Below are 25,644 nucleotides of genomic sequence, written 5' to 3' on the forward strand. Positions count from 1 at the left end.
TTACAGAGATTAGAGCATGCCATAGGTATTAAAGGCACTGCGCTGCGGTGGTTTGAATCATATTTGTCTAATAGATTACAATTTGTTCATGTAAATGGGGAATCTTCTTCACAGACTAAAGTTAATTATGGAGTTCCACAAGGTTCTGTGCTAGGACCAATTTTATTCACTTTATACATGCTTCCCTTAGGCAGTATTATTAGATGGTATTGCTGAAATTTTCATTGTTACGCAGATGATACCCAGCTTTATCTATCCATGAAGCCAGAGGACACACACCAATTAGCTAAACTGCAGGATTGTCTTACAGACATAAAGACATGGATGACCTCTAATTTCCTGCTTTTAAACTCAGATAAAACTGAAGTTATTGTACTTGGCCCCACAAATCTTAGAAACATGGTGTCTAACCAGATCCTTACTGTGGATGGCATTACCCTGACCTCTAGTAATACTGTGAGAAATCTTGGAGTCATTTTTGATCAGGATATGTCATTCAAAGCGCATATTAAACAAATGTGTAGGACTGCTTTTTTGCATTTACGCAATATCTCTAAAATCAGAAAGGTCTTGTCTCAGAGTGATGCTGAAAAACTAATTCATGCATTTATTTCCTCTAGGCTGGACTATTGTAATTCATTATTATCAGGTTGTCCTAAAAGTTCCCTAAAAAGCCTTCAGTTAATTCAAAATGCTGCAGCTAGAGTACTGACGGGGACTAGAAGGAGAGAGCATATCTCACCCATATTGGCCTCTCTTCATTGGCTTCCTGTTAATTCTAGAATAGAATTTAAAATTCTTCTTCTTACTTATAAGGTTTTGAATAATCAGGTCCCATCTTATCTTAGGGACCTCGTAGTACCATATCACCCCAATAGAGCGCTTCGCTCTCAGACTGCAGGCTTACTTGTAGTTCCTAGGGTTTGTAAGAGTAGAATGGGAGGCAGAGCCTTCAGCTTTCAGGCTCCTCTCCTGTGGAACCAGCTCCCAATTCAGATCAGGGAGACAGACACCCTCTCTACTTTTAAGATTAGGCTTAAAACTTTCCTTTTTGCTAAAGCTTATAGTTAGGGCTGGATCAGGTGACCCTGAACCATCCCTTAGTTATGCTGCTATAGACGTAGACTGCTGGGGGGTTCCCATGATGCACTGTTTCTTTCTCTTTTTGCTCTGTATGCACCACTCTGCATTTAATCATTAGTGATCGATCTCTGCTTCCCTCCACAGCATGTCTTTTTCCTGGTTCTCTCCCTCAGCCCCAACCAGTCCCAGCAGAAGACTGCCCCTCCCTGAGCCTGGTTCTGCTGGAGGTTTCTTCCTGTTAAAAGGGAGTTTTTCCTTCCCACTGTAGCCAAGTGCTTGCTCACAGGGTGTCGTTTTGACCGTTGGGGTTTTACATAATTATTGTATGGCCTTGCCTTACAATATAACTGTTTGTTGTGATTTGGCGCTATATAAAAAAATTGATTGATTGATTGAACAAAGTAATTTGGAATAGTTTGGAATTGTATGGCCTTGCCTTACAATATAAAGCGCCTTGGGGCAACTGTTTGTTGTGATTTGGCGCTATATAAAAAAAAAATTGATTGATTGATTGATTGAATTACACACTAACATGAAATCATATCTTTCTGTTGGTCAAATGACCATTTGACTTTTGGTAATTTTCAAAGGTGCAACTTTGTTTTGAGGAATTTGTTGAAGAGGCATGTATAGCTATTATTACACACAAACATGAAATCACATAACCCTGCTATTGATGTCATGACCTTTGATCTCAGGGTGACCTTGAAAGGTCAAACTTGACGTCACAACTATTTAAGTCAAACAGTTTGACTTAAATAGTTGTGACAACTCAACTGATGGTACCTGAGCCAATGGGCTGTATGTGATTCAAAGGTAAAGCAGTTTTGGACATGAAGTAACCAAATGTTGTAAACACACACACATTAGGTTAGCACTGAATCACAGAGAATTAATTTAGGTTTTGGCTTTTCAGAGCATCCCTTTGTGTAGTTATTTTCCTATGGTTTTAAGGTTAGAATCAGAAACACAATTGGGCGATTTAAGCACATTGAAGGGCAATGGTTCAACAAAAAGATGCGTCCAGTGCAAACCCAGCTCACCGTGGCATTTAGGTGTTGCATATGTTCTGTTTCTTTGCTGTGCACTGCAGTACCACATAAGTCCAGAAGTCCATTTAGTCCTTTGTTGGTGTTAGTTGGCAGGACATTTTGCTGTTGGATAAAGACATTTATTCATATGTGCTTGAAATGAGCATGACTGCTAACTGGATTTGCTCTCTGAAGCCCAATGATGGCCAAAGATATTGTCATGGTCTGGCCCTTTTGGGGCCAGCTGTTATGATTTTGGAACTTTTTTCCATGTTCTGAGCCTCTATGCCATGTCTTATAATCATTATGTTCATGTTATGTTTGCTTTTGTTTCATTTATTCTCTGTGTATCTTTTCTTTGCCACATATTTTGTTTTGCTTTATTGTTATTTGCTTTCACTCTTGGTCCCTTAGTTGCTTTAGTCTTAGTTTCATTGTTTATCACATTTATTATATTATGCTTTAGTCACAGGGTTTTGTTATTATTTATCGTCAGTGTTTCTTATCTGATTATGTTCCATTTTTTACGTATTGCACTTTCTGTTTATCAGTTATCTTGTTTCATTAATTGCATTATTCTGTAGTCATCGGGTTTGTTTATTCTCTGTTTATCAGTAGTTTATTTTGGCTCTTCTCTTTTGTGATTTCAGTTATGCTTTTATGTCCAATTTTGTTTTCAGTTCTCATGTTCATGCTCTGTCCTGGTTATAGTTGTATTTTAATCTGTCCATGGTTTCTGTTTTTGCCCCTACACCAGCTCTTGTGTCCTCGTCTGTCACTATGACTTTTTGTTCTGTGTTTTCTACCACTTCCACTCTTGCACCTGCTCACGTGTCTTTGTCTCTTTCATCACTCCACTCTGTGTTTTCCTGCCTTTACTTTCTTGCACTGTGCACAATCTTTGTCTTCCCCGGTCACGCCCCTTCCAGAACTTTCACTGACACCTGCATCTTGTTTAACTGATTACACCACCAGTTAGTTAAGCCCTCACAGTCTCACAGTTCACTGTCAGATTGTTGTCTCTGTACACCTTCCAGCCCAATTCCTTGCTTTGTTCTTGCCTGTAAGTATTTTGACTCTGCCTTGTTTTTGACCTTGACTTTGCCTTGCCTCTGATAGCTCTTACACCGTATTTTTTGACCTGTGCCTGTTTTTTGTACCACGTCTCAGCCTCTTGTCCTTTTGCTACCTTTGCATCGCTGCTGGACCACCCGTGTACCGAACCCCTGCCTGTTATTAAACCATATGAACTTTATCAGTCTTGCGAGCTTGCATTTGTGTCCCTCTGGTTTGTGCCACGCCTGATAGATATGAGGAAAAACTCAAATAAGTGACGCCACCATGATCACTCTCAAACACTAAGTGTGCCCCGACTCTGTTTTAATCACACGATGAAAAGTAACTGAGCCCCGTTACGAAGGTTCTCCCTCTTTGTTTATTCATGAAAATTTCCAGAATTGTGATTGTTCGGTGTCTAAGTCACTGAACTATAAGTTGCCCAACTTCTGGAACTAGTGAAATACAGTACTTTCAGTAAACATTCCTCAGTTCAAGCTGAAATGAAACAGATTGTCTAGAACAGATTGCTCCTGAATTGGGGTTGCATCGGGTGACAGGCAACGTGACTCTCAGCCTTTGACAAGCGAAGCATGAGGGGAGGATGACTTACACTTGACAGATATATAACCCTGACGTGCTCCTTCTCGTATCTCGACATCTCCACCTGCACTTATCATCCTCTCAGCTCTAAACCTGCTCTCAAATATTCATGACCATGCAGCCAGTTTCATCTCAGAATACCTAAATGTGAAGCCCAAGGCAGGAGCAAATCAAAGGACTATGGATTTCATTGGTCCCCTACCAGCATTAACATGGTCATCAATAAACCTCGCTCAGGTGGTCTCCTGCTCTTCCCCGCTTCAATATCTCTCTCATTTCCACTTAAAATATTTTACAGTGAACATACAGTGCGATGCATCGGACAAACTAACATTTTCAAACTTGTTTTTCACATCTTAGGAGTTTCCGCAGATGAGCTTCACTTTCTGTTGCAGTAATTCAGCCACAAAACACTTAAAAGTGACAGTTGATTTGTTAAACACGCACACGCGTTACAAATTAGTATCACACTTCTATTCTCTCCGACTTGTGCGGCTGAACAAGTCCTGATCTGCCACTTAGAGGGTGGGTGGTGATGAGGGGGTGCGGTCGCCACATTGTGCCAGCTCATGTTCAGGGTCATGCTTTCGTCACGTAAAAGTTCTGAAATGAGACCCAGACAAATGTGCCGCACTCAGCCGAGCGGAGCCAAAGCTCTCTGAGCGTGGCACAGGCACGGTGCCTGAGCACAAAGTGAAAAGACAAGTCAAAGTGCTGCATGCACGGGCGTAACCATACAATGGTACAACAACAAAACACAGCATCACTCGCTACCACCACAATACCTGTCAATGTGCAAGTCAGGAAACATCTGTGACAATCAATGTGCAACTGGTTCACCAGCACTTTTTGGTTTTTGTTTTGTTTTTTGCAACTGTAACAAAATATGGCCAGACTTTGCATCCGTCAGACCATCTGTCCATCTGTCTGTGCTCAGCATAAGTCCAGTCCTAATTACTGCCAGAGTCTTCAAATTCACCAGGAACAGTCTTGGGATAGAGACCTTGGACAAATTCAAAGATGGCTAACCCTGGCCTATTCTAAGGGGTCAAAGGGTCACATTCTTTCTACACACACTTTCCTTAAGTGTGAAGAAAGACAATCATTGGAACAACAAGTTACAAACTTTTTATATCAAAAAGGTGTTGTCATCTATCAAGACACAATATCAGACTGTTATACTATTCCAACTAAAGATAGAAAAAATAAACTATCTAACATTGTTATACGATTTACAAGCAGAAAATATAAAAATGAGTTATTAAGACAGGCAAAGAATTTGAAAGGAACGAGTGTCTATATAAATGAGCATCTAACAAAAAAAAATGCAGATATTGCTAGGGAAGCAAGACTACTAAGAAAACAGAAACATATTGTTGCTACATGGGTCTGGAATTGTAGGGTGTGGATTAGAGTGAAAGAAGGAACAAACGGTATACAAATCAAAAACATGGAGGACCTTACGAAATACAGACCTGAATAGACAATCAAATATAACATCTGTTGGTAATTGGACCAACAAAAAATCAGATCAAACATGGAAACAGAGGATAAAATATATGACATAGACACTAATATTGATGAAAGTATATTTGACTTAAAAACGATTGGTTGTGAGTATTATACAGTAGAACAGCTGAATAGTGAAAAAATTGCAGAAGATACCCTGTCACTCATACATATAAACAGTCGAAGCTTGTATTGTAAAATGTCACAAATAAAAGATTATTTAAATCAGTTTAAAAATAGATTTAGTATTGTTGCAATCACTGAATCTTGGCTTAAAGATGATCTCATGGATGAAGTTCAAATGGAGGGATATGAGCTGTATTTTGTAAACAGAAGATATAAAAAAGGCAGTGGTATTGCTCTGTATACAAAAACAGATCTGATGTGTACAATTGTTGAAGAAATGACAATTATGAATGATGTCATAGAAATTGTAACAGTGGAACTTGTACATGAAACATCTAAGAATATTTTAATCAGTTGTGTATACAGAGCACCAGATTCTTGTGTTGTGAAATTTACAGATAAAATAATTGAATTATTCCATCAAATTAAAAACAAAACGCTTTTTATGTGTGGGGACTTTAATATTAACATAGAAAGCTCCAGCTGCCAAAGATTAAGTGATTTTGTGAATTCAATGTATAGTTTGGGGTTATTCCCCTTGATAACAAAACCAACCAGAATTACATCGCAAAGTGCAACGGTAATTGATAATATATTTACAAACAGAACAGATGAAATTATCAAGAATGGGATCTTCATGACAGATATTAGCGACCATTTACCAATTTTTTCAATATTTAAATCTAAAAATAGGTACAACAAAAAACTGATATAAACTTTAAAAGAGATAAGTCAGTAAAAGCCTTAGAGGCATTAAAATATGACCTTAAAAATCAAAACTGGGAAGACGTTTATGTCAGTGATGTCAATGTAGCATATAACTCATTTATGAAAATATTGATGAAATCATACAATAAAAATTGTAAATTAATTGAAATTAGTAAGAAAAGAGTAAATAAACCATGGCTGACAAAGGGAATAAAAAATGCTTGTGCAAAGAAAAACTGTTTATACAGGTGCTTTTTAAAATTGCAAACAAAGGAATCAGAACATAAATACAAAAAAATATAAAAATAAACTATTAACAATAATTAGGAAACAAAAAAAAGATTATTACAGTGAAAAACTAAATAAGAGTAAAGACAATATGAGGGTAACATGGGGAATTATAAAAAGTGTGATTGATAGTGATGGAACGAAAGAAACTATTCCAAATTACTTTGTTCAATCAATCAATCAATTTTTTTATATAGCGCCAAATCACAACAAACAGTTATATTGTAAGGCAAGGCCATACAATAATTATGTAAAACCCCAACGGTCAAAACGACCCCCTGTGAGCAAGCACTTGGCTACAGTGGGAAGGAAAAACTCCCTTTTAACAGGAAGAAACCTCCAGCAGAACCAGGCTCAGGGAGGGGCAGTCTTCTGCTGGGACTGGTTGGGGCTGAGGGAGAGAACCAGGAAAAAGACATGCTGTGGAGGGGAGCAGAGATCGATCACTAATGATTAAATGCAGAGTGGTGCATACAGAGCAAAAAGAGAAAGAAACAGTGCATCATGGGAACCCCCCAGCAGTCTACGTCTATAGCAGCATAACTAAGGGCTGGATCAGGTGACCCTGAACCATCCCTTAGTAGCTTTAGCAAAAAGGAAAGTTTTAAGCCTAATCTTAAAAGTAGAGAGGGTGTCTGTCTCCCTGATCTGAATTGGGAGCTGGTTCCACAGGAGAGGAGCCTGAAAGCTGAAGGCTCTGCCTCCCATTCTACTCTTACAAACCCTAGGAACTACAAGTAAGCCTGCAGTCTGAGAGCGAAGCGCTCTATTGGGGTGATATGGTACTACGAGGTCCCTAAGATAAGATGGGACCTGATTATTCAAAACCTTATAAGTAAGAAGAAGAATTTTAAATTCTATTCTAGAATTAACAGGAAGCCAATGAAGAGAGGCCAATATGGGTGAGATATGCTCTCTCCTTCTAGTCCCCGTCAGTACTCTAGCTGCAGCATTTTGAATTAACTGAAGGCTTTTTAGGGAACTTTTAGGACAACCTGATAATAATGAATTACAATAGTCCAGCCTAGAGGAAATAAATGCATGAATTAGTTTTTCAGCATCACTCTGAGACAAGACCTTTCTGATTTTAGAGATATTGCGTAAATGCAAAAAAGCAGTCCTACATATTTGTTTAATATGCGCTTTGAATGACATATCCTGATCAAAAATGACTCCAAGATTTCTCACAGTATTACTAGAGGTCAGGGTAATGCCATCCAGAGTAAGGATCTGGTTAGACACCATGTTTCTAAGATTTGTGGGGCCAAGTACAATAACTTCAGTTTTATCTGAGTTTAAAAGCAGGAAATTAGAGGTCATCCATGTCTTTATGTCTGTAAGACAATCCTGCAGTTTAGCTAATTGGTGTGTGTCCTCTGGCTTCATGGATAGATAAAGCTGGGTATCATCTGCGTAACAATGAAAATTTAAGCAATACCGTCTAATAATACTGCCTAAGGGAAGCATGTATAAAGTGAATAAAATTGGTCCTAGCACAGAACCTTGTGGAACTCCATAATTAACTTTAGTCTGTGAAGAAGATTCCCCATTTACATGAACAAATTGTAATCTATTAGACAAATATGATTCAAACCACCGCAGCACAGTGCCTTTAATACCTATGGCATGCTCTAATCTCTGTAATAAAATTTTATGGTCAACAGTATCAAAAGCAGCACTGAGGTCTAACAGAACAAGCACAGAGATGAGTCCACTGTCCGAGGCCATAAGAAGATCATTTGTAACCTTCACTAATGCTGTTTCTGTACTATGATGAATTCTAAAACCTGACTGAAACTCTTCAAATAGACCATTCCTCTGCAGATGATCAGTTAGCTGTTTTACAACTACCCTTTCAAGAATTTTTGAGAATTTTTGTTTTCCTTTGTTAAGGAAAATAAAGAGATATATGATATAAAAGAAGTTGCAAATGGGTTTAATGATTATTTTTCAAATGTAGGGTCAGGTCTGGTGGGAAATAAACCAATAATAGAAGATAAATTATGTACATTGGTAAATACGGTCAATAGTATTTTCCTGGACAATGTGGAAAAAGATGAAATAAGAAATATTGTAAAAAAAAACTGTAAGCAAAAGATCAACTGACCATGAAGATTTAGACATGGTGACTGTAAAAAGTATAATAGAAATTGTTATTGAACCATTTACTTATATTTGTAATCTGTCTCTGTCAACTGGGGTTTTTCCAGATGAAATGAAAATTGCTAAGGTAGTCCCATTATATAAAAATGGAGACAAACATAATTTTTCTAATTACAGGCCAGTATCATTGCTTCCACAGTTTTCTAAAATTATGGAAAAGGTTTTTGTAACAAGATTGGATAAATTTATTGAGAAACATCATATTTTAAATAATGCTCAGTATGGATTCAGAACAAAACATTCGACAGCTATGGCAATTATGGAACTAATAGAGAAAATATCAACAACAATAGATAATAAGGATTATTTTGTAAGTATTTTTATTGACCTGAAAAAGGCTTTTGATGTTATAGACCACTCAAGATTGCTCCACAAGTTACAACAATATGGAATAAGAGGTGTTGCACATCAGTGGGTAAAAAGCTACTTAGAAAATAGAAAACAGTTTGTTCAGATAAATAATACCAAATCAGAATTGTGTAACATTATTTATGGAGTACCACAAGGATCGGTACTTGGACCCAAACTGTTTATTTTGTATATCAATGATTTTGTGAATGTATCCAATGTGCTTGGCAGCATTTTATTTGCTGATGATACAACGCTGTTTTACTCTGGATCAGATATACAGGAAGTAGCACAAGTGATAAATACAGAGTTGGAAAAAGTTAAACATTGGTTTGATATAAACAGATTGTCACTAAATATTAATAAGACAAATTTCATATTGTTTAATGATAGAGCGAAAAAAAATAATGTGTCATTACAAATAGATGGAATGGATATACAAAGGGTAAAAGAAATGAAATTTTTAGGAGTCATGATTGATGAAGATCTTACATGGAAGTCACACATAAATTACATAAAAGGAAAAATAGCGAAAGCCATTGCTGTTTTGCATAAAGTAAAATATTCATTAGTTATGGTTTATTAACATTGTACAATTCATTGATTGTCCCATATTTAACTTACTGTGTAGAAATCTGGGGATCAACATATACAACCTATATACAACCTTTATTTATTTTGCAGAAAAGAGCTTTAAAAGTGATTAGTAACAGTGGTTTTAGAGATCCATCTAATCCATTGTTTATTAAGTATAGGGTACTTAAATTTCATGATTTAGTCGATTTGAAAATATTACAAACGATGTACCAAGTTAATAAAAATACTTTACCAACAAACATTCAAAATATGTTTGAAAAAAGAGTAAGTAGTTATAAATTGAAAGGAATAGAAGTCTTTAAAAAACCAAGATTTAGAACCAAAGTAAAGGAAAGGAGTATTGCAGTAAATGGTGTCAAATTATGGAACAATCTTAATAAAGAAATTAAAGAATTAAGGTCGCTTAAATTATTTAAAAAACATATTAAATTAGATGTATTAAGTAAGTATGAAACTATGAAGTAAGTCAGTGGGCTGCAAGAAAGTCAAAAAAAAAAAGGAAACTTAATAATGTTTGGAGTGTCTTAAGTTTAAATGTAACCTATCAGTGATGTAATCTATTAATTAATGGTCATAATTATGAAATGGGTCAGTGGTATGTGACAAGTTAAAGAAATGCAATCTGTTAAATAATGTTGACTATGATGCTGTATATTGAAAGATTGTATTGTTAAAAGGGGCAGGAATCATAAGACTTGTTCTTCTTTCTGCTCATTTTCATTCTGGTATTGTGGTGCTTTTGTTTTTTGCTTTTCTGTTTTTCTTTTAAATGAATGAAATAAATATTTAAAAAAAATACATGCTCATACGACTGAAGGTATTTTATTATACTGTTATATTTAACATAGCAGTTAAATTCATAAATTTTGCAGAACACAGACATCTGTTTGCTCTCTCTGTCTAGACATGGTGATGATGGCTGATGATGTCCCTCAGTTTTGCAACTACAATTGCCATTGTTCTCCTGTGGGTCAACAAAGTTGTGATAGCAGGGTTGTGTGTGTATGGTGTGTGCGAGCATGCAAGACAGCTCTGAAAGGACTGGGTGGATTACCACTAAACTTTGTGGGAAAATTACATACATGGATATCTAGACATGGTAAAAAAAAAACAAAAAAACACACACACACCTTTTTTGTAACTCTCCTCTAGCATTTTTCTAGGCACAGAAAAAAACCAAGGCAAGTAACCAGTAAAATGCAGTAAATGAATGACCACCACATTGCCTCTTGTTGTTAACACAATAACTCAAATACATGATCTATCAATCATATTATAAATCTGTGAATAAAAAGGGCATGTAATGAGAATAAACAGATAAACTTTGCACCAGATCTAAAAGAAAAAAAAAATCAGATTTTCTACCCAAACATGTCCAGTTTAGTTGCAGGAAACAATCTTATTATATGCATGATGGAAATTTGGAGCAGTCTCTGCTTTTGAACATTTCAGATGTAGTGTGAAATGAGCTTGCTTTTAGTTTCTTTCATTTTAAATCCCATGGTGTGTTGGCCACCAAGGCCACCGCTGCATGTATTGTTAAGCAAGCATTAATTTATCCTGTTTCTGCTGGCATTTGCTGATGTAAATATGCGTATATTGTATATGTGTGTGTGTGTGTGTGTGTATGTATACATTTTACTTTTGTGGTAAAAGGGGTGGCAATTTATAAGCTTTTGCTTCTGCACCCTTTCAGTCACACAGGTTCACTGTTAAATTGTCCTATTTCTGAGTTGTTTTTTTTTTTTTTTTGAGTCTGTGTGCCATAAATTCATTCATTCATTCAAGCATCCTAAAAAACTATTAGTTTAACAAATACCTTTACACAGCATTCAGCACAACACATGGAGGTCAGTTTGCCCATCAGATTGTGTTGTGGTTCCTGCAGTCAAGCTCCCCAACACACAAACCTTCACATTTTGGCACTGAACTGGTGAATTTTCAGTGATTAACCAATGATGCAATTTTGAACAAATGCAACTGGCAGAGACTCTGAAAAGCACACAACAGTAAATACTGGCGCTCAGTTACACTGAATACTAAAACTGGTGGTCTCCTCACATGGACTGTCATGACCAGTCCATGTGACTGGTTTATGGAGTCTCAGATACCAGATACCCAAAACAAAGTATCAGTACCAGTACCTAATGCCTATATGCAATACCACAAGACAAGCTCTCTAAAGACCAATGTTTATTTTTAAGCATTTTTAAAATATTTGGAAGAATAATTAACTTTGGAATTATTTACAGGTTTGGCAGACTCAGCAGGACCTGTCCTGCAATGGTTGTTTCTTTGTCATAAGACTATACACCAGATTGAATTTAATGTGATTGCAGTGTACCCTGTGTAACTGTCTTGTCTGTAACAACACAAGTACCATACGGGGGCCCGGTATTAACAGATACTCAGTATTAAATGGTTTTGATAAGGATAGGACAGAGCTAAAATCTGGATTGGGGCATTCTAGATGAGAGTCTGACTCTCCCTGGATGGGATGCCAGACTTTCAGATATTACTTGCCCAAGCAAGGCTGGTGTCCATTTACACCTGAGAGGACTGAGATGATGAAGATAAATTGTCTTGTCCAAAGACACAGACAGCGAGCATAAAAGGCACATGTGGAACTGAATCCATGTCCATATATACAGTATGTAGTTTAACACCAAAGCCATAGAGCAGGTAGTTCAATGGGACTGGAGTTGAACTGCCAACTCTGATTTAATTACACAGAAAAATAAAGTAGGTCTGCTGGTCATTCTGTTAGCGGGTGCCTCACAGATACCAGATACCTAAAACAACATATTGGTGGTAACCCCTAAATCAGGACCAGGCAGTCAAGTGCCATTGAAGGACAGCTTCGGGTTTCCTTGCTACCAATCACCTCAGCAGGTGATTTCACACATAAGTCAGTTGAAAGGAAAACCCGCACCGTCTTGGCACACGTTGCCTACCCCAACTTTAAATGCAAGACTACTAGATGAGTTCCACTTCAGAAAATTGGTATAATGAAGCATTTTTAAAACATTTTTAAAAATTTATTCTGTTTCTATGTTTGTTTGTGTTTGTTTGAGGACGGCGGGTGGTGTGCCGGTATTTGTGAAGGGTTTGGCAGGTTCACCAGGACCCGTCTTGTAAGGCTGTTTCTTCATCCATAAGCCTGAGTGAAATGTCCAGTGGTGTTATCTACCTGTGAAATTACTGACAGATTGACAGGTCCTCCAGAGAAATCCGACAGAGGCAGAGTGAGTTGGACAGGACCATCAAAGTTGAAATTGTCAGGGCGCTAATGAAATAAATATTTGATCCAGCATCTCTAGCTCACAGCACTGTAAAACATAGACTGCCAAAAGACTGCATGTTCTCAATTAAACATACCTTTCTAGGACACATATTTTGCTGAAAACTTTGGTTAAACAGCAGACAACACTAAGATACTGCTAGAAATGAAGTGGAGGACAAATGAGTTTATGGGGTATTGCCCTCATGAATGTTATTTACATGAATATCCAATGCAGTGGAAACCATTCTGTTCCTATTTTCACCTCAGATTATATTTCAAGGCTGAATTCACAGCTATACAAACAAGACTGTCCTTACAGCTACAAAAATGGAAATGAATGCAACATTTTATGATTTTAAATGGGAAGTTCAACAGCTTTAATCCTGTTTTTAAGTTAAATAATTATTTTGCAGATATATTAAAAATAAAAAACTAAAATCACATGTACGTAAGTATTCACAGCCTTTGCCATGAAGCTCAAAATTGAGCTCAGGTGCATCTTGTTTCCACTGATTATCCTTGAGCTGTTTCTGTAGCTTGGACATGATTAGAAAGGGACACACCTGTCTACATATAAGGTCCCACAGTTGAGTTGACAGTGCACGTCAGATCACAAACCAAGCATCAAGTCAAAGGAACTGTGTGCAGACCTCCGAGACAGGATTGCCTCAAGGTACAAATCTGGGGAAGGGTACAGAAACAAATCTGCTGCTTTGAAGGTCCCAATGAGCACAGTGGCCTTCATCATCTGTAAATGGAAGAAGTTCAGATCCAAGAGGACTCTTTCTAGGGCTGGCCACCTGTCTAAACTGAGGGACTGGGGGAGAAGGGCCTAAGGGAGTTGACCAAGAACCCAATGGTCACTCTGTCAGAGATCCAACATTCCTCTGTGGAGAGAGAAGAAGTTTCCAGGACAACCATCTCTGCAGCAATACTCTAATCAGGCCTGTATGGTAGAATGGCCAGATGGAAGCCACTCCTCAATAAAAGGCACATGGCAGCCCACCTGGAGTTTGCCAAAAGGTACCTGAAGGACTCTCAGACCATGAGAAACAAAATGCTCTGATGAAGTAAAGACTGAACTCTGGCACGAATGCCAGGCGTCATGTTTGGAGGAAACCAGGCACCATCCCTACAGTGAAGCGTGGTGGTGGCAGCATCATGCTGTAGGGATGTTTTTCAGTGGCAGGAACTGGGAGACTAGACAGGATGAGGAAAAGTTTAATGTAGCAATGCACAGACACATCCTGGATGAAAACCTGCTCCAGAGAGCTCTTGACATCAGACTGGAGTGATGGTTCATCTTTCAGCAAGACAATGGCCCTAAGCACACAGCCAAGATATCAAAGGAGGGGCTTCAGGACAACTCTGAATGTCCTTGAGTGGCCCAGCCAGAGCCCAGACCTGAATACGATTGAAGATCTCTGGAGAGATCTGAAAATGGCTGTGCACCAACGCTCCCCATCCAACCTTGAGAGATGCTGCAAAGAAGAAAACAAAACTGCCCAAAGATAGGTGCTCCAAGCTTGTGGCATCATATTCAAGAAGACTTGTGGCTGTAATTGCTGCCAAAGGTGCATCAAAGTATTGAGCAAAGGGTGTGAATACTTATGTACAAGTGATTTCTTAGTTTTTATTTTTAATACATTTGCAAAAAAAAAAAAACACTTTTCATGTTGTCATTATGGGGTGTTGTGAGTAAAATTCTGAGGGGAAAAATTAATTTACTCCAAAAACTACACTGAAATCAGCCAGATTACCAAAACGTCACTGTGCTACGCAAATAAAGCTCAGCCTACCCACCTACATCAGTGTAAGTAGGTTAGTTTAGAGCCACAAAACTACTAGATGGAGTTGTGCAAAACAACTGACTTGTGCAAAAATGGCATTGGCTCAAATCAATACACGCGTAACAAATTTAAAGGTCAAAGTGTGGCGACATGTCCGGTCCATGTTTTTTCTCGGCATTGGTGCCGAATCGCGATCCCTCCACCAACCCCGTGAGACATTTCTACAGGATGAATATGGGATTTCCACAGGAATAATTGACAGATGGAGGCTTCAGGTAATGCATTATTTGTGAACTTTACACACATGCAGTGTCATTTGTTCATACAGGGAATAAGTATAGATTCAGGTAATGACTCTCCCAATGAAGATGAGGTTGATGCTAACAACACATGCACCTGATTCTCCAGAACTGTGCAACAATAAATTAGTTTCCATTTGAAACTAAAGTGAAAAACAAGTAATCTAGTTTGTTGTTAAAAAAATAGCTTGGAGTTCAATATTACTGCAGCTAATGCCCAGCAAATGACAGCTAATGCCTCAATCAGGTGGAATGACTTTCATTATCAACGGCTATGCTGAGGTTTCAGACCAGGCTGATGAATCCAATATTGGCTAGGCGTACAGCATCTTGCTGCCATGACGACAGCTCAATCCAGCAGATAAAGGAAACCTAGAGATAATGGCTTGTACTTTTTCCTCTCTCGCTTTTATTCCACTTGTTTCCTCTTGGATTGTTTAAAGTGATCCATTCAAGGAAGGGAAGGTGGTGATTCCCATCTGTTCAGTCTCGTTTTAAAACCACCAATATAGCCATTCTTCTGCCCTCATCTTGATTATTGTTATCCTCTGATTTAACCATAAAAGACTTGTTTCAGAAATTGACTGTCATCTATTGAGAGAATGGGTCAAAAAGATTAGTTCTGTTGATGACTGCTTCAGTGTAAATAACATGCAAGATGTTGCAAACAGCATTGATGGGAGTGTTCGAGGAGGCTAAGGCGCCTACTGTTAAGTGTTACAAGTTATTGATCCATATAAAAGTGTGGGGAAGATATATTTCTTATACATGAAGGTTTTGGTTACATCAGGTCCTAGTTTTGAAAACTCATCCTCCAAAACATTTTAATGCAGTTATCGCATATTTCATATGATGTTGGATCTCACATTCAATGTCCGCAGTAGCGGAGAGGCAACTTCTATAAAAGAGCCAAAGCTGTTAATTCTAGAGAACTTGGCTTTGTAGCTCAACAGCAGATGGTTGTAGTTTGTTTGATGAATGGATCTCTTAAACACTAAGCATCTCTGGCAAATTCTGGGTATTGAATGACTGTTTCAAATAAATTACTTTGGGAAGCCCAGATGAAGCATTGTGAGGGAATGTCAGATGTGACACTGTGACCAAATGGTGTACGAGGGCTGTCAATAAAGTAACGGTCCTTTTTATTTTTTTCAAAAACTATATGGATTTCATTCATATGTTTTTACGTCAGACATGCTTGAACCCTCGTGCGCATGCGTGAGTTTTTCCACGCCTGTCGGTGACGTCATTCGCCTGTGAGCACACCTTGTGGGAGGAGTCGTCCAGCCCCTCGTCGGAATTCCTTTGTCTGAGAAGTTGCTGAGAGACTGGCGCGTTGTTTGATCAAAATTTTTTCTAAACCTGTGAGACACATCGAAGTGGACACGGTTCGAAAAATTAAGCTGGTTTTCAGTGAAAATTTTAACGGCTGATGAGAGATTTTGAGGTGATTCTGTCGCTTTAAGGACTTTTCACGGTGCGAGACGTCGCGCAGCGCTCTCAGGCAGCGTCATCAGCCTGTTCAAGCTGAAAACCTCCACATTTCAGGCTCTATTGATCCAGGACGTCGTGAGAGAACAGAGAAGTTTCAGAAGAAGTCGGTTTCAGCATTTTATCCGGATATTCCACTGTTAAAGGAGATTTTTTTAATGAAAGACGTGCGGACGGGTCACAACACTTTCACAACAGGATTTCTCGGCCAGCGTCATGGATCCCGAGGGGCGTCAACCATCGCTTGAACAGCCAATGGAAGAGCAAGGTGCACAGGCGCCAGCAGGAGGCATGTTAGGTGTGCTGCAGCACATCTTAACCACTTTTACTGCTCGGTTGGACTTAGTCACCGAGCAGAGCATTGTTCTCAATCGTAGGATGGAGGCTCTCACCGCCCAGGTGGAAACGCATGCTCAGGGCGCGGCTGCAGCACCTCCTGCTGACCGAATGCCAGAGACAGACATTCCACTGGTCGTTCAACGAACCCCCCCACCTTCTCCTGAAGCATACATAAGCCGTACGGAGGCTGTGTGGAGACGTGCGTGGACTTCTTGATGTAGTGCTCGCTCGTCTTTTCACAGCGTCCCGTCATGTACGCGTCAGACGCTAGCCGGGTGGCTTACGTTATAAATCTGCTTCGAGGAGAGGCACGCGCCTGGGCTACGGCGCTCTGGGAGCAGAATTCACGGCTCCTAACAATTTACACTGAGTTTGTGAGGGAGTTCCGACAGGTGTTCAACCACCCTCATAGAGGCGAGACCGCTTCAAGCGTGCTGCTGTCGATACGGCAGAGGCGTCGGAGCGCAGCGAAGTATGCAGTCGACTTCCGCATCGTGGCAGCGCGAGCCGGCTGGAATGCTGTTGCGCTCCACGCCGCCTTTATAAACGGACTGTCTCTGGTCCTTAAGGAGCACCTGGTGGCGAAGGACGAGCCGCGGGATTTAGACGGGCTTATAGACCTGGTTATACGGTTAGACAACCGATTAACAGAACACCGACGGGAGCGAGACGAGGGACGTGGCCAGGCACAAGCCGTCCCTCTTCCTCCCGGGTCCGAAAGGGAGCCGACTTCCCCACGCTCCACAGCCAGGGCTCTCCACGTGACGACAGCTCCCCCTGCTGGCGTTGCTATGGAAACGAGCAGGGCCAAAAAGCGATCAGATCAGAGACAAAGGAGGCTGATCTGTGGAGAGTGTTTTCTCTGCAGCTCAACCGAGCACACACAGAGAGAATGCCCCAAACGGTCAAAACAGCACTCGTCCTTAGAGACTGGGCTAAGGGTGGGTCACAACACCCACACGGGGAAACCCCGAAGATCTGCACGAATCCCAGTCACGATCCTGAGCGGGGATCTAACCCTTCACGCCCCAGCACTGGGGTCAGAGGGGAATCTGCTGGATAGCAGATGGGCAAAGGAGGTTGGGCTCCCTCTAGTGGCCTTACCGTCACCATTGTCGGTGCGGGCACTAGATGGCACCCTTCTTCCCCTAATCACACACCAGAAACAGCCAGTGACATTGGTGGTGTCTGGGAATCACAGGGAGGAGATTGTGTTTTATGTAACACCTTCTACCTCCCGAGTGATTTTGGGTTTTCCATGGGTGTTGAAACACAATCCCCGGATTGATTGGCCGTCTGGGGTTGTGGTTCAGTGGAGCGAAACCTGCCACTGGGAGTGTTTAGGATCCTCGGTTCCACCCGGTGTGACAGCTAAGGAGGAGGTTTTAGTCCCCGCCAATCTGGCGGCGGTGCCAGCCGAGTACCATGACCTTGCTGACGTCTTCAGCAAGGATCTGGCACTCACGCTGCCCCCACACCGTCCGTACAATTGTGCCATTGATTTGATACCGGGCGCTGAGTACCCGTCCAGCAGGCTGTACAACCTCTCACGTCCGGAACGCGAATCAATGGAGACCTACATCCAGGACTCGTTAGCTGCCGGATTGATCCGGAACTCCACCTCCCTGATGGGTGCTGGTTTCTTTTTTGTGGGCAAGAAGGACGGCGGACTCCGTCCATGCATTGATTACAGAGGGCTGAACGAGATCACGGTTCGCAACCGATACCCGTTACCCCTGTTGGATTCATTGTTCACACCCCTGCATGGAGCCCAAATATTCACAAAATTGGATCTTAGGAATGCTTATCACCTGGTTCGGATCCGGGAGGGAGACGAGTGGAAGACGGCATTTAACACCCCGTTAGGTCACTTTGAGTACCTGGTCATGCCGTTCGGCCTCACCAATGCGCCCGCGACGTTCCAAGCGTTGGTTAATGACGTCTTGCGGGACTTCCTGCATCGGTTTGTCTTCGTATATCTAGACGATATACTCATCTTTTCTCCGGATCCTGAGACCCATGTCAAGCATGTACGTCAGGTCCTACAGCGGTTGTTGGAGAACCGGCTGTTTGTGAAGGGCGAGAAGTGCGAGTTCCACCGCACTTCTTTGTCCTTCCTGGGGTTCATAATCTCCTCCAACTCCGTCGCCCCTGATCCGGCCAAGGTCGCGGCGGTGAGAGATTGGCCCCAACCAACAAACCGTAGGAAACAACAACAGTTCCTCGGTTTTGCAAATTTCTACCGGAGGTTCATCAAGGGCTACAGTCAGGTAGTTAGCCCCCTGACAGCCCTGACCTCCACAAAAGTCCCCTTCACCTGGTCGGATCAGTGCGAAGCCGCGTTTAGGGAGTTGAAACGCCGTTTCTCGACTGCACCGGTTCTGGTGCAGCCCGATCCTAATCGTCAGTTCGTAGTTGAAGTGGACGCCTCTGACTCAGGGATAGGAGCCGTGCTATCCCAGAGTGGGGAGTCCGACAAGGTTCTCCATCCATGTGCCTACTTTTCCCGCAGATTGACCCCGGCTGAAAGGAACTATGACATCGGCAATCGGGAACTTCTTGCGGTGAAGGAGGCTCTTGAGGAGTGGAGACACCTGTTGGAGGGAGCAGCGGTACCATTTACGGTTTTCACGAACCATCGGAACCTGGAGTACATTCGGACCGCCAGGCGTCTGAACCCCAGGCAAGCCCGCTGGTCGCTGTTCTTTGGGCGTTTTGACTTCCGGATCACCTACCACCCCGGGACAAAAAAACCAACGATCTGACGCCCTGTCCCGGGTGCATGAAGAGGAGGTCAAGACAGAGCTGTCAGACCCCCCTGAAACCATCATCCCCGAGTCCACTGTCGTGGCCACCCTTACCTGGGACGTGGAGAAGACCGTCCGGGAGGCCCTGACACGGAGCCTGGACCCGGGGACAGGTCCGAAGAACAAATTGTACGTCCCACCAGAGGCCAGGGCTGCGGTCCTTGACTTCTGTCACGGTTCCAAGCTCTCCTGTCATCCAGGGGTGCGAAGGACCATGGCAGTGGTCCGGCAGCACTTCTGGTGGGCGTCTATGGAAGCCAACGTCCGGGAGTATGTCCAGGCCTGCACCACCTGTGCCAGGGGCAAAGCTGACCACCACAAGGCCCAAGGCCTCCTCCAGCCTCTGCCCGTGCCTCATCGCCCCTGGTCTCACATCGGCCTGGACTTTGTCACGGGCCTCCCGCCGTCCCAGGGCATGACTACCATCCTCACGATAGTGGACCGGTTCTCCAAGGTGGCCCACTTCGTGGCCCTCCCGAAGCTCCCGACGGCCCAGGAGACTGCAGACCTCCTGGTCCACCATGTCGTGCGTCTGCATGGATTCCATCGGACATTGTCTCGGATCGTGGTCCTCAGTTCTCCTCCCAGGTCTGGAGGAGTTTCTGCAGGGAACTGGGGGCCACCGTCAGTCTCTCGTCTGGGTACCACCCCCAGACGAACGGGCAGGCAGAGCGGACGAACCAGGAACTGGAGCAGGCCCTCCGCTGCGTGACCTCCGCGCACCCGACGGCCTGGAGTGACCATCTGGCCTGGATCGAGTATGCTCATAATAGCCAAGTTTCATCTGCCACTGGCCTCTCCCCGTTTGAGGTGTGTTTGGGGTACCAGCCCCCATTGTTTCCGCTAGTGGAGGGAGAGGTCGGGGTGCCATCGGTCCAGGCCCATCTGAGGAAGTGCCGTCGGGTGTGGCGTACCGCCCGCTCTGCCCTGCTCAGACCGCCGGCATTCCCCGGCCCCTGCATACCAGCTCGGGCAGGCGGTCTGGTTACCCACAAAGGACATACCTCTACAAACGGAATCCCAGAAGCTTAAGGACAGATTTATAGGACCCTTCACCATCGTGAAGGTCCTCAGTCCAGCCGCAGTGAAGCTGAAGCTGCCAGCTTCACTGCGGATACATCCAGTATTCCACGTCTCCAGACTCAAACCCTGCCACACCTCTCCCCTCTGTGCCCCTGGACCGGCGCCGCTGCCTGCCCGGATCATCGACGGGGAGCCGGCTTGGACTGTGCGCCGACTCCTGGACGTTCGTCAAAAGGGCCGGGGATTCCAGTATTTGGTGGACTGGGAAGGATATGGACCCAAAGAACGCTCCTGGGTGAAGAGGAGCTTCATCCTGGACCCGGCCCTCCTGGCCAATTTCTACACCCGGCACCCGGACAAGCCTGGTCGGGCGCCAGGAGGCGCCCGTTGAGGGGGGGGGGGGTCCTGTTGTGTGGGCCGCTGAAGAGGAGGTACTGCTGACCCACCACCACCAGATGGCGCCCTGCTTGAAGTGCGGGCTTCAAGCATGAGAGGGCGTCGTAGCAACCGGGAGTGACAGCTGTCACTCATTCACATCACCACCACCATAAAGGCCGGCCTGCAACTCCACCTCCCCGCCGAGAAATCAGCTACCATTCAGGTAACTTCTCTGCTGACTTAAAACTGAATAATAGTCTGAACTCTTTTGCAGCCGTTTTCCTGTGGCGTTTGCGTTATCTGTGGGATTGGCGTTTGGTGTGATCAGAGACGGCTTCGCTTCACACCCCAACCAGATAAGTGGTTAGACAGGAGCTGCACGAGTGTGTGATTGGAGGTGGAGGTGCTCCCTCCTAACTAAACACAGACTGTGGGATTACTGAGTGTGCGAACTCGCACTCATCAATACTGTTTCTGTTCTCTGCCAGCAGTACCGGGTCTGACTGCTGAAGACAGTGGCCACCTGGGGCGCAGGGCTTGGCGGCTCCGGTGTTCTTCAGATCTGTTGGTGGTGGAAGCTGTGTGGGATCCGGCTCTTCTATCGCCAGACGTCTTATATCTTCGAGCCTGCCCACACGTCACCTTGTGTATAATTGACATTCCACCATATTGTTGTTGTCTGTACTTCGTTGTGTGATTCACAACATTAAATTGTTACTTTTTGGCTTATCCACTGTCCGTTCATTACCGCCCCCTGTTGTGGGTCCGTGTCACGACACTTTCACAACACTTGGCACCTACAATTGAGTAAAATGCTTGATTAAAGACCCTTTACTTTCAAAATCCAGCGAGACAGACTTGGATCATCAGTCGCTACAAATGTTTGGATGCCAAAATAAAAAAAATAAAAGTGTACATAATGAGATTCTGCCACTGTAGCAATATGACATTTCAACTCTTGTAAAGTTTAAAGCTCAGTACTGCACACACAGAAATACTGTTTGCTCACCGATTCCTGGGTCTTGTCCTTTGCATCATACACAGTTAGCTTGACTAGTGTCTCTGGGCTTGCAGGACACTCTGAAGGGAAGGTCACTCCTGTCAGAAACAACGGGTCTTTGTTGGCCTGTTGGACAAAAAGGACAAAACAAAAAAGGAGTAAGATACCGTATGTGGGCTTGGATGTGTGGAAGTGTGCACTCTCGTGTGTATTTCTGCAACAGAAAATGTGTTGATGAAAGAGAAGGAAGCCAGAGGGATTGGGGAGAGGTGGGGGTTTGAGGGTAGAGAGGGCCAACAGCTGGGCTCAGTTTGTTCTCTTCCACCTGGTCTTTCTGCCTCCCCTGTCAACTCTCCTCAGCACAAAAAAGATCATATAGCTCTACCCCTAGTGGGTCCACCTTGAGCACTGGCATAACAAGTCTCCCAAAGGAGATAACAGGCCAGGAGCAACAACTGTTAACAGGTAGTTTGGGACAGTGAAGGGTAGAAATGGGATTTAAGCAGCCAAAGCAACATATGCGTTTCAGTTGTAGTAGTGGGCTGTGAGGTATTAGTCAACACTTAATCCCAATTTTCAGGTCATGTGGCACACGGTAGTGCCACAGCAATTACAACAACCACACTACCAAAGTGCCTTAAGTCCTGAAGCAACTACCCAGGCAGACCACTGGTCCACCCCCACCTCCTAAAAGTAGCCGCAGCCGAGGGGTAACTCAGAAACTCCTTGGCTTTTGTCCAGTTACTAACATCCTCAGCACTGAAGGTCTTACTGGATAATGCTCAGTGATGCATATCGCATGGCTGTGGTGTTGTTGCTCACATTCCAACACAATGCTCTACTTCATCTCATGCCACTCTCCCTAAATAGCTTATTATTTGACACAGTCATTCCAGCTGTAACCAAGGATTCTCTGGGGAGAGACCGTACCAAGGACAGCCAGTCGTCACATTAGATTACTAGTTACAGTCCAAGTCTCACAACCATACCAGCTCAGTCTCACTTTTTTTTTCGTCCTCCCATCACGAAATGATTCAGATTATCCTGCCAAGGTTTTTTTTTTTTTTTTTTTAACTCACTATTACTAACCCTACTCCTTCCCCTAACCCCCCCCCCCCCCCCCCCGCACTTTAATTACGTGCACCCGTCACGGAATGAATCAGAATAAATGTGCGCTCCAGTGATGACAATATGACAAACCAATAGATAAATGTATATTTCGTGCTGCTGAATCACAACATGCCGTGAGACTGGGTTGACCATACACTAAGCCGAGGAGCACCAAGACCCTGAAGACTTGGTCCTCACTTCCACTACAAAATCATAATACTATAACACACACACCTTGGAATTCCATGGTCCTATTTGTCTTGGCCTGCAGAGATCCTACTTTCATTGCAAAAATATGTGCTATGTACTGAGGCTCCACCGGGGTGAGAAACTTTCAGTGAGCTGAAACGTTCACGTAAGGAGCATCACAAAATAAGTCGGGGCTTCAAGATATCTTATCTTATTGAAATGATAAAATATGAAATAAGTGCCCAATTAGGCATTTGTTAAATAAATTTTTTAACAGGTTTGGGCTGAGTTCAGCCTTTTGCCGTTGGCACAGTTCAGTCTCTGTTGATAGTTATGCACTCACTTAAAGCAGTAATGAGGGCATTTCATTTTATTTTATAATCAAAGCTTTGCACCATTTGTCCGAGTTGTCATCTCACATATTGTATTATTTTAATTGTATAATTAATTGTATTCACAGCACTTCACTTTTTCCACATTTTATGTTATAGCTTTATTCCAAAATGAAGTCATTTTTTTCCTCAAAATTCTACTCGCAACACCCCAAAATGACAACAAAAAAGTTCTTTTTACTTCTCAATACTTTGTTGATGGACCTTTGGCAGCCTCAAGTCTTCTTGAATATGATACCACAATCTTGGTGCACCTATTTTTGGGCAGTTTTGCCCATTCCTCGTTGCAGCACCTCTCAAGCGCCATCAGGTTGGATGGGGAGCGTCGGTGCACAGACATTTTCAGATCTCTCCAGGGATGTTCAATCAGATTCAGGTCTGGGCTCTGGCTGGGCCACTCAAGGACGTTCACAGAGTTGTCCTGATGAGACTCCTTTCACATCTGGGCTGTGTGCTTTGGGTCAATGTCCTGCTGAAAGATGAACAGTCTAAGATCAAGAGCGCTCTGGAGCAGGTTTGCATCCAGGATGTCTCTGTACATTGCTGTATTCATCTTTCCCTCAATCCTGACTAGTCTCCCAGTTCCTGCTGCTGAAAAACATCCCCACAGCATGATGCTGCCACCACCATGCTTCACTGTAGGGATGGTTCCTGGTTTCCTCCAAACATGATGTCTGGTATTCACACCAAACAGTTCAATCTTTGTCTCATCAGACCAGAGAATTTGGTTTCTCATGGTCTGAGAGTCCTTCGGGTGCTTTTTGGCAAACTCCAGGTGGGCTGCCATGTGCCTTTTACTAAGGAGTGGTTTCTGTCTGGTCACTCTACCATACATGCCTGATTGGTGGATTACTGCAGAGATGGTTATCCTTCTGGAAGGTTCTCCTCTCTCCACAGAGGAATGCTGGAGCCCTAACTTTGAATCAGTGAAAGCGCTGATCTTTATGCATGTGATACTATGTGTGCTAAATTCTTGTTAGAACAAGTACTTAGAGGACCAGAAAGTATCCATAAAAGCTGGACACCAGGCTTCATGTTGAGAGCAGGTACAAAATGTGCAGCGTACAAGTAGCACAAATGCTTCTGACGTATGTCAAAAATCTATTTGTTATGGAGAAGGTGCAAAAACAGCACAAAGTCAGGTGCTCGTTTTACAGTATTCATTACGTGTGTGTGAATGTGTGTGTGTGTATGTTGTTGTCCTAACAAAAATTAAAACCGGTTGGTGCCAGGCACACTGTGGTATTGAGAGAAGCAGACAAGTGAAAGACCCTGTCAGAGCACATCAGCAGCCCCCCAAGATGTCTAAGTTGAGTTTTTGTGTTTTTGATTCACTTATCACTTGTATGATACAGCATGTGGGGGGGGTTCAAATATTTCAGTGAGTAACTCCCTAAAAACTACTGCCTATTATACTCTGTGCAGCTATTTGCAACATAGCTGCTCATACACATGTACATCTAAAAAAAAACATGGTTTCAGTTTTAATATAAAATATATATAAATAAATAATTTCCAACAGGCTTTTTGTCACAGACCCAAGGACATTTTAGCCATTTGGTGTTATCTACTTGAACCAATTTACAGCAATGTGTTTACACTGTGGGCTTCCTCTTCCTTCCTCTTCTGTGATGGGTGTCTCCACAACATAAACCACCTGGGACCACGTGAGGACAGACACGGCCGCCATAATGTGGTCAACGCATGCCTGGCAGAGACTAAAAACAAAAAACGCCACAATGTCAAAAACAAGCCGCTCAATCAGCTTACCTTCGTGTTCAGGTAAGGCTGAACGCAGCGTGCAGAGCCCTGAGCTATAACAAGAGCTTTCTGAGGGGATGAGCACTCACACAAAAAAAGAATTAACTGTTCAACTGTGCGTGCACGCGGTCGTGGAAGGAAAACAGGCCCACCTCCTCTCTGCACCGCTAACCCCTCTGATCTTCCACAAATCTCCCATTCGCTGACACAGAGAAAACACTAGTTTACTGCTTCTCCTGTCAGCCTCTCTAGACGTGGTAACACTCTTCT

The 25,644-nt window shown here is 42.8% G+C and overlaps 1 protein-coding gene across 1 annotated transcript in view; it reads right to left on the bottom strand.

Moving 5' to 3' along the window:
- inpp4b (inositol polyphosphate-4-phosphatase type II B) overlaps positions 1-25,644 on the bottom strand; it is a 468,720-nt gene that overhangs the window by 372,367 nt on the left and 70,709 nt on the right. Inside the window, exon 4 of the mRNA XM_034187536.1 lies at positions 21,932-22,048. Coding sequence (XP_034043427.1) covers positions 21,932-22,048 — 117 coding nt within the window. The remainder of the gene's footprint in view (positions 1-21,931; positions 22,049-25,644) is intronic.

This window comes from Thalassophryne amazonica, chromosome 15 (genome assembly GCF_902500255.1).
Source record: "Thalassophryne amazonica chromosome 15, fThaAma1.1, whole genome shotgun sequence".
Taxonomy (NCBI): Eukaryota; Metazoa; Chordata; class Actinopteri; order Batrachoidiformes; family Batrachoididae; genus Thalassophryne; species Thalassophryne amazonica.